Raw genomic sequence first — 9423 nt, 5'->3', positions numbered from 1 at the left:
CGTAAAAACCAGATTCGAGTGAACAAAAGCTGGAGAGAGAAAACCCACAAGATTTGGTGACACGAGTTGAAAAGATCGAGGCGGAGGTAGTGAAGTTAGTTTAGTCCGTGCCTTGGTTTTCGTTGGAGACAAAAAAAAAAAAAAAAAAAAAAACACAGTCACTTTCTGAAGGAGAACAAGGCAGGTTTGGAGCGGGACGAAGGGCGCCATTTTAGGTCCAGAGAGAGAGAGAGAGAGTGAGCGCCATTTTGGATCCTGTACAGCAGCAGGAGCCGTCTTGTTTTGTGGGAAAGCGGGAAGTTTTGGGGGGGGAGAAACAAGTGGGTGGTTTATCGCTTTTTGTTTTTGCGCTTTTTGTTCAGTCAAACACAACGGGGTTACTTTTCTTCTTTTCTTTTTTAAAAACGCAGTCCCGGGATGAAAGGCAGAAGATCCACGCGGTTTCGACGACGGTTTTATTGTTGTTGTTGTTCGGTGGAGGCAGCGGGCGGAGCTGGAGGCGGGACGGGAGTTTGAAATGGTCAGAGAGGGAGCAACGCGGACGTGGAGTTTTTCGAAAAGGAAAAAAACAAAAAAAAACAAAAAAAAGAAGTCCTTCCAGGTTCAAACGTCTGGAAACTTCACGCCGTCGTGTGAATTCTGCTCCTGAGAGTCAACTCCGACGCCCACTCGAGAAATCCATCCAGCCCTGGAGGAGAGAGAGAGAAGTCCATCAATTTACCGTAAAGGAAGAGTCGTGACTTAATGAGCAGTTATGATATTCCTATGGATTGATTTGGCACTGTGCTCTCAGCTGCTGGAACACATGATGCTAACTTTTTAACCTTAACCTGGATTCTTACAATGTCTCTATGAGGAAAATGTTTCTTTGGATGTCAAAGAGAAGCACCATTTTCAATAAATCAAAGTTTGTCGGCTTTTAACCGATGAATGATTCATAAACAAGGACTTTGTGTCGAGCCTGACCCAGTCCCAAGATACTACTCAGGGTCTAAGTTATTGCTTTTTAATGTAAGGCAAGTTTATTTGTAGAGCACAATTGATACACACGGCAATTCAAAGTGCTTCACAGCTGTAGAAAATTCAAGAAAACAGATCAAATCAATAAAAACATCAACATAAAATTAATCAATTACAGTAAAAGGCAGGAGTGCAGATACAATACTTTCAGTGTCAAAGAACTGTTTTCAGCCTGGATTTGAACATTATCAGAGTTGAGCCCTGTCTCACATCATCCTGAAAACTGTTCTACATTTTAGCTTTAGCCTCACTGTGTTTAGTCCTGACTGTGGAACCCCCAGGAGGCCCCCCCCTGAGATGGTTCATACGGCTCTAACATGTCAGAGATGGACTTTGGTGCTAAACCATGAAAAGACTTGTAACAAGCAGAGCTGTTTTAAAGTCTATTCTCTGAGCGACAGGAAGCCAGTGCAGAGACCGGAGCACTGGACTAATATGGTTGTGTTTCCTGGTTCTGGATGTTCTGCAGCCGTTACAGTCGTCTAACCTGCTGGAGACAAACGCAAGTCTCTCCAAGTCTGGTTTTGACACTATGTTATGTTAAGTCAAAGTCAAATACGAGTAGTTTTATTGAAAACTCACTACACACTGCATAACAAAGCTCGGTATGGTGCACATTTACATTAAAAAGTATCTTAAAGGGACTATAGGGTGTTTAAAAATGTTAAAATTCAGTCTTTTCCTCCCCCTACATGTTCCAGCCATGTCCTAATGTGTAGAATGAGCTCAGACCTGTTCACCACAACTGCCTCTAAAATCCTGCACTGTCAAAAAGGGGTCACGAACAAGCTTAATATAGAAGCTGTAGTTATAGAGTAAGACCTGAGGTGGCAGTAGTGAGTATAAAAATGACCAACTTGCATCTAGTCCCTTTAAAGGTCCTATACCTGATTTGTGATTAGGGTTAGGGTTCCTACAAACTCATTCCCAACATATTTGCATCATCCCAGTTCTTTACAGGGACGCACAGTGCTTTTTCAACAAATGGTCCGAGTTTACAACACACTAAAGGAGGACAAAACAAATGTTCCAAAATCCGGTATAGTCCCTTTAAAGGGATATTTCAGGATTTTTGACATAGGGCCTCATTTCCTAGTTATGAGTGTTGCTGATTTCTGGAGATATTTTTTTTGTCATTCAAGCAGTTCTTATATTTAAAGAGTTTCGTGGCGCTAGGCTAGTGCAAGGCTAGCGCATGTCTATGGTATCAGCTAGCCTACATTAAAAACAGTGTGACCCGCTCCACAGAGCACCTGAGGCAAATCACTTATAGCACCAGACTAACCATATAAATGTCTGTGTCCATAGAGTAATTTTAACCATTTTGCATTTAAAATAACTTATATTTGAGCAGCATCAGCTTCCTGGTTGTATAAGCTACGCAGCGGCGGAGTGATCTGCTAGAAAATAGTCCCTCAAAATGCGATCATTCATGTGATGCAAGGTCAGTGATATTCCAAATGATTCTATGGACACAGACATTTATATGGTTAGTCTGGTGTTATAAGTGATTTGCCTCAGGTGCTCTGTGGAGCGGGTCACACTGTTTTTAATGCAGGCTAGCTGATACCATAGAAATGCGCAAGCCTAGCGGCACGAAACATAAGTGCATGAATTCCAAAAAAAAATATCTCCAGAAATCAGCAACACTCTGGATAACGAGGAAATGAGGCCCTATGTCAAAAAAGGGCAGTTCTGAATCCGTTCCGTGGGCTTTGGACTGGAATAAAGCGCCGTAATAAGTCTCCTTAACTTGCTGTATTGAACCAGTCACCATCAGTCAGCGCTGATGCGTGTCGTAACAATCTAAAAAACAGTATTTCTGTGAAGTGGGAGCGTCTGACTTCAGTCTCTCACCAGTTCCGCTGCAGAAGAAGAGTTTGGATTTACACCGTTTCGACGTTGAGCTTGTTTCTGCAAAAGACACAAACAGAGACACACATGAAGTGTCCGCGTGACCGGCGCAGATAAACGGACTCTTCACAGACCTCTTTCAGACAATTATCCACAAAGCTAAGTTTCCAAAAAAACAGACAGTCGCTGCCCTCTGCTTTTCCGCGAACGACCGCGCGTTAATAAGAGATGCCAACTTTGAAGCCGGTCATGTGAAATCGACTGTGGCGCGTTTCAACGTTAGAATAAAATGAATTACAACCAGAAAGAAAACAACAACAACAGCCCTCAATCAAATATACAGAATGTTTCTCGATCGAGCGGCTCTCTGAAACGATCAAAGAGCGATTATCTGAAGCATGGGATTGGATTTGTCAAAGGCCTGATCACTTTGTTCCCCTTCAAGTACCGGTACATCCCTGTCTCTCTACTGAAGAATATTGAAATTACTGTGTGCTGTTTGCATGAGTTTCACTTTGACATTTTGCCACGCTATGGACCATAAACATTAATACAAAACTGAAAAGTGTGATGTGCATAAGTATAGGCCCCCCTTTCCAACAGCTGCCTTCAGAAGTTTCCTGATGATTTCTGAATGATCACATGTTGCTCTAATGACTAAATAGAGTCTACCTGTGTGTGATCTAGTGACAGTTCAAATACAGCTGCTCTGTGATGGTCTCAGAGGTCTGTGAAGAGACTATTGTGGAGCAGAAGCATCATGAAGTCCAAGAACACACCAGACAGGTCCGGAATAAAGTATTTCAGAAGCTGGGTTAGGCTACAAAAAGATTTCCAAAGCTTTGAACATCTCTCAAAGTCCAGTTAAATCCACCATCCAGGAATGGGAAGAGTCTGGCGTCACTGCAAACCTACCAAGACCCGGCCGTCCTCCTAAACTTACTGACCGGACAAGGACAGCACTGACCAGAGCTGTTACCAAGAAGCCTATGATGACCCTGGATGAAGTGCAGAGAGCAACAGCTCAGGTGGGGGAAACTGTCCAACTATTCTAACAAATCTGGCCTTTCTGGCAGAGTGGCATTTTTAAAAGAAAACCATTAGGAGTCCTATTTTCTGTTTGCCAGAAGCCTCCACTCTGATTTTTACCTCACTGGGAGTCTGGAGACTAGGTGGCGACGTTGCGGACACTATTTGTTGTGCTCAACCTGTGAGACGTTTCTGTGCCGTTCCTGCAATGTCTCCGAGACCTGATCTTAAAGAGACTCCTTAGTATCTGACAGGCTTCAGAGACATTGCAGAAACGCTACAGAAACGTCTCACAGGTTGAGCACAACAAATAGTGTTCGCAACGTCGCCACCTCTCGGAGACCACGCAGATACTCCACTGACTCACCGGAGACTCGCCTTATGTCCGGGGACGTCTGGGAGAAATCTGTGTGGCCAGTGGCAACTCGAGTCTCCAACTAGTCTCCAGACCAGTGAGATCAAAAATCAATCCTCCTTTCTACTCCACTATGTTTCGAAGAGGGCTTAAAAGTAAAAATTTCATTTGTCTGTGTTTGGTTCTTGTTTAAAGCCTAATAATGCACATCCCAGAACAGTAGGTGGCGCTGTGCAGACGTACTTTCAATGCTCATGACAAGGAAGAAGATTTTTGTGTTTTTGAAGCTGCAAACGTACTTTTCCTAACCCTTTTCCTAATCCCTTATTTAAACTGATTTGTACTTTCTTCTTTGAATACTTAAAGGGATATTTCAGGATTTTTCACATAGGGCCTAATTTCCTAGTTATCCAGAGTGTTGCTGATTTCTGGAAATATTTTTTTTTGTAATTCATGCAGTTCTTATGTTTGAAGAGCTTGGAGGCGCAAGGCTAGCGCATTTCTATGGTATCAGCTAGCCTGCATTAAAAACAGTGTGACCCGCTCCACAGAGCACCTGAGGCAAATCACTTATAACACCAGACTAACCATATAAATGTAGAATATTTTTTGGAATATAACTGACCTGCATCACATGAATGATCGCATTTTGAGGGACTATTTTCTCGCAGATCACTCCGCCGCTGCGTAGCTTATACAACCACGAAGCTGATGCTGCTCAAATGTAAGTTATTTTAAAGGCAAAATTGTTAAAATTACTCTATGGACACAGACATTTATATGGTTAGTCTGGTGCTATAAGTGATTTGCCTCAGGTGCTCTGTGGAGCGGGTCACACTGTTTTTAATGCAGGCTAGCTGATACCATAGAAATGCACTAGCCTTGCACTAGCCTAGCGCCACGAAACTCTTCAAATATAAGAACTGCATGAATTACAAAAAAAAAATATCTCCAGAAATCAGCAACACTCTGGATAACTAGGAAATGATGTCAAAAATCCTGAAATATCCCTTTAAGCATTTTCTACAACTAATACTTCAGTAGTTTCAAAATCTGACAGAGCAACTTTGATTTGCATGGGAGAAACATTTTAAAACATTGAGCGTAAGCGAGTCTTACTTCTCGGGCGTGTCGGCATCCCCCGGAGCGCTCCCTTCCGTCCCTGCGAAGAGCTCGTCTTCAGCCGGACTCTGCTCCAGGTCCTGCGCGTTCCTCCGAGATCGCAGCTGAAACAAACCGCGGAGCGTCTTTAGATACGCTCACGGTGAAGGTCGATGTGTGTTTGAGGACGTACCTTCCAGAAGAGCAGGAAGATGATGGCTAACAGGGGGATGAAGAGTAACGACAGGAGGCTGCGCTCCAGCACTTCAGACAGAATCCGCTTCTCTGCAACACAAACAAACTCAACGTCAATATTCTGGCACGGAATCTGTTCGTTCATGATGTCATTGAAGAAGCGTTCTGCAAAAGGAGACGCCCAAACCGCTCAGAGGACCAAAGAGACCGAGTGCAAAAAGAGCCAGTTCATTCAGTGTGATTAGATTAAGAAAACATGAATGCAATATCGCTATTCGCTGATGGAGCCTAAAATGGGGGCAGGATCTTTTGTCTTATGGACTTTCCATTGAAACGTTTTGCCAGGCGTGTCATTCTGAGCTCCATGGACACTCTGAGCTCCACGGGCCCTCTGAGCTCCACGGGCCCTCTGAGCTCCCTGGACCCTCTGAGCTCCACGGGCCCTCTGAGCTCCATGGACGCTCTGAGCTCCATGGGCCCTCTGAGCTCCACGGACCCTCTGAGCTCCACGGACCCTCTGAGCTCCATGGAGCACATAGCTCCGCCACTCAGAAAATAACTTCCCAAGAGCCTGCGCCCCTCCATGCACCAGCACAAGATCTGGCCCCATGTGTTTTAAAGGTGCATTATGGAACTCTTTATTTGAACTTTTAGTGATGCTCTACGATGCTCCATCATTGATTTTTATACATTTCCAGTAGGTTTTCAGTGCTGATGAGAAAACCTATAAAACGATTGGTCCTGGAGAGCTGTAGAGGCTGCCCTCACGTAAAGTAAAAGCACCATAACCACCCATGCAGCCACCGGGTCACAACAAAGTAAATTGAGCACAAATATAATTTTTTGTTTTGCATAAAAAGTTGCATAATGCACCTTTAACTTGGGCATCATCATTTAATCTTTTTCCTTGCCAAATTCTGAATAATACTTCAATTTTTGAATACACATGGGACTCATGCATGTAAACAGAAACAGAAACTCGCTCTACAAACCCACCCAAATTTGCAGCATGAACGATCTTCTGTTAGCTATAACTTACACTCACTTAGTCCATCTTTACTCTCCAGTTCATTCTGCTAACTCATGGGCCAAATGAACCCCTGGAGGATCAACCGTAGTTGGTGAAGGTTCTTCATGCTTAAATGTAGTGTGTAGTGAGTGTTAAAGCAGTACTAAGTAACTCTTCCCCCTAGAGGCCATAAGCGCAACTGCAGGTGTAGTAGCAAGTTACAATTTTTTAACTTATTAATTGCCTTGGAGAGTAAATACTACGCTGACAGGAAAGGCGAAGGGACAGAGGGTTACTGTGCATCCAATTATACAATGGAAAAAAAAAATTCACTCAAACTTGGCTGTAAATACTGTTTAAAGTGACGTTAGCACGCAGTTAGCTTTGCCCGTTAGCATGTTAGCTTCTTCTTCGTGATTCCATTAGTGTGTATTGCTTTCTCCGGACCGGTGGCAGTCAAGTTGCAAACATGGTTTTCTGGCCAGAGACACCAGGGGGAGATGAAAGACCCTCCAATCATCCCATAAACACTTGTATTAACCCCCAGGGACTACGGAAAGGATTTATTAAGGTAAACACGTTACTTAGTACTGCTTTAAGGCAGTGTAGGAATTTACCAAAACACTTTGCAAACATCGCCCACGTTTCTTGATATGATGTTGACATTTCTTAACACCTGTCAGCAATAACTGTCACTACAGTAATTACCACTGCAAGCCTGCATTTTGCTTTCAACTTTCAAAGACCACCCAGGATAAGTTATGATTGCAATATCTTTAATGGCCATGACACCTACAGCATAATATATCAGTCGCCCACGGGTCGTAAAAGTGCTGATACTACAGAGACGGTTTCTGCGCTGAGAGCTCTTCTGATCTCCTGCAGCCGAGTGTGCTAAGTAAACTAATTACTCGTGCTCGGACACGCCTGGATCAGCCGCGAGCGTCAAAACCACAAGAACCTGCTGTCATCGAGCCGAGTCAGTCCTTTAAATCCTTCCAACCGCCAGGCATTGACAGAATAAACAAGGGGCTGAGGATAGAAACGCTGTCAATCCCATAATACTTTGTCGACAATCCGGTCACTTAGAGCCAGAGCAACTCCTTTGTTCTTGACTTGATACCGTGTTCAATACAACGGAAAGTGGCCTCAATATTATTTGGCTGAAGCAAGAAAGCTTGTGAGAGTCTCCCCCACATTTGATCAACAACAAATTAGAATGGAGCACAGAAATAGTCCATTCCCTAAGTAGTTGTCCTCAAAAAGGCGTTTATTGGGATTCCGCATGGGTAAGGTGTTCCAACTCGAAGTGCAGCCTCAACCAAACCGAATAAACAACGAAACCTTTTGTGAAATGGAGGAAAATTTAAGTGGATTAATTTATCATGGATATTTGGCGCCGCTTTCTCATTTAGAGCTTCAATAGCAAAGCAGCTTTGTCCTGGACTGGAGAAGTGTTTGGCCCCAGAGCAGGAGAAGGGTTTGGCCCTGGACAGGAGAAGGATTTGGTCCCGAGCAGGAGAAGGGTTTGGCCCTGGACAGGAGAAGGATTTGGTCCCGAGCAGGAGAAGGGTTTGGCCCTGGACAGGAGAAGGGTTTGGTCCCGAGCAGGAGAAGGGTTTGGCCCTGGACAGGAGAAGGGTTTGGCCCTGGACAGGAGAAGGGTTTGGCCCTGGACAGGAGAAGGGTTTGGGCCTGAGCAGGAGAAGGGTTTGGCCCTTGACAGGAGAAGGGTTTGGCCCTGGACAGGAGAAGGGTTTGGTCCCGAGCAGGAGAAGTGTTTGGCCCTTGACAAGAGAAGGGTTTGGTCCCGAGCAGGAGAAGGGTTTGGTCCCGAGCAGGAGAAGGGTTTGGGCCTGAGCAGGAGAAGGGTTTGGCCCTGGACAGGAGAAGGGTTTGGGCCTGAGCAGGAGAAGGGTTTGGCCCTGGACAGGAGAAGGGTTTGGCCCCAGACAGGAGAAGGGTTTGGTCCCGAGCAGAAGTGTTTGGCCCTTGACAGGAGAAGGGTTTGGTCCCGAGCAGGAGAAGGGTTTGGCCCCAGACAGGAGAAGGGTTTGGCCCTGGACAGGAGAAGGGTTTGGGCCTGAGCAGGAGAAGGGTTTGGGCCTGAGCAGGAGAAGGGTTTGGCCCTGGACAGGAGAAGGGTTTGGCCCTGGACAGGAGAAGGGTTTGGGCCTGAGCAGGAGAAGGGTTTGGCCCTGGACAGGAGAAGGGTTTGGGCCTGAGCAGGAGAAGGGTTTGGCCCTGGACAGGAGAAGGGTTTGGCCCTGGACAGGAGAAGGGTTTGGCCCTGGACAGGAGAAGGGTTTGGTTCCGAGCAGGAGAAGGGTTTGGCCCTGGACAGGAGAAGGGTTTGGTTCCGAGCAGGAGAAGGGTTTGGTCCCGAGCAGGATAAGGGTTTGGCCCTGGACAGGAGAAGGGTTTGGCCCTGGACAGGAGAAGGGTTTGGTCCTGGACAGGAGAAGAGTTTGGTCCTGGACAGGAGAAGGGTTTGGCCCTGGACAGGAGAAGGGTTTGGCCCTGGACAGGAGAAGGGTTTGGCCCTGGACAGGAGAAGGGTTTGGCCCTGGACAGGAGAAGGGTTTGGCCCTGGACAGGAGAAGGGTTTGGGCCTGAGCAGGAGAAGAGTTTGGTCCTGGACAGGAGAAGGGTTTGGGCCTGAGCAGGAGAAGGGTTTGGGCCAGAGCAGGAGAAGAGTTTGGTCCTGGACAGGAGAAGGGTTTGGGCCTGAGCAGGAGAAGGGTTTGGGCCAGAGCAGGAGAAGGGTTTGGCTACCATGTGGGGCCATGAGGAGAGAGCAGAGGTTAAATGCTAACAACATGTTCCGTGTTTTTGCGTTACTGCGCACACGCACAAAGAC

At 45.9% G+C, this 9423-nt stretch overlaps 1 protein-coding gene across 1 annotated transcript in view; it reads right to left on the bottom strand.

Annotated features, from left to right (window-relative positions):
• Window positions 1-392: 392 nt before the first annotated feature.
• Window positions 393-9423, bottom strand: part of kitlga (kit ligand a) — a 105119-nt gene continuing 96088 nt past the window's right edge. The window contains exons 7-10 of the mRNA XM_079560429.1: window positions 5553-5644; window positions 5378-5484; window positions 2878-2934; window positions 393-688 (exon numbers count right to left, since the gene is read on the bottom strand). Coding sequence (XP_079416555.1) covers window positions 2907-2934; window positions 5378-5484; window positions 5553-5644 — 227 coding nt within the window. The 3' untranslated portion in view covers window positions 393-688; window positions 2878-2906. The remainder of the gene's footprint in view (window positions 689-2877; window positions 2935-5377; window positions 5485-5552; window positions 5645-9423) is intronic.

Source organism: Gobius niger (genome assembly GCF_951799975.1).
Source record: "Gobius niger genome assembly, chromosome: 7".
NCBI classification, from domain to species: domain Eukaryota; kingdom Metazoa; phylum Chordata; class Actinopteri; order Gobiiformes; family Gobiidae; genus Gobius; species Gobius niger.
This window is presented reverse-complemented; position numbering and strand designations above follow the sequence as displayed.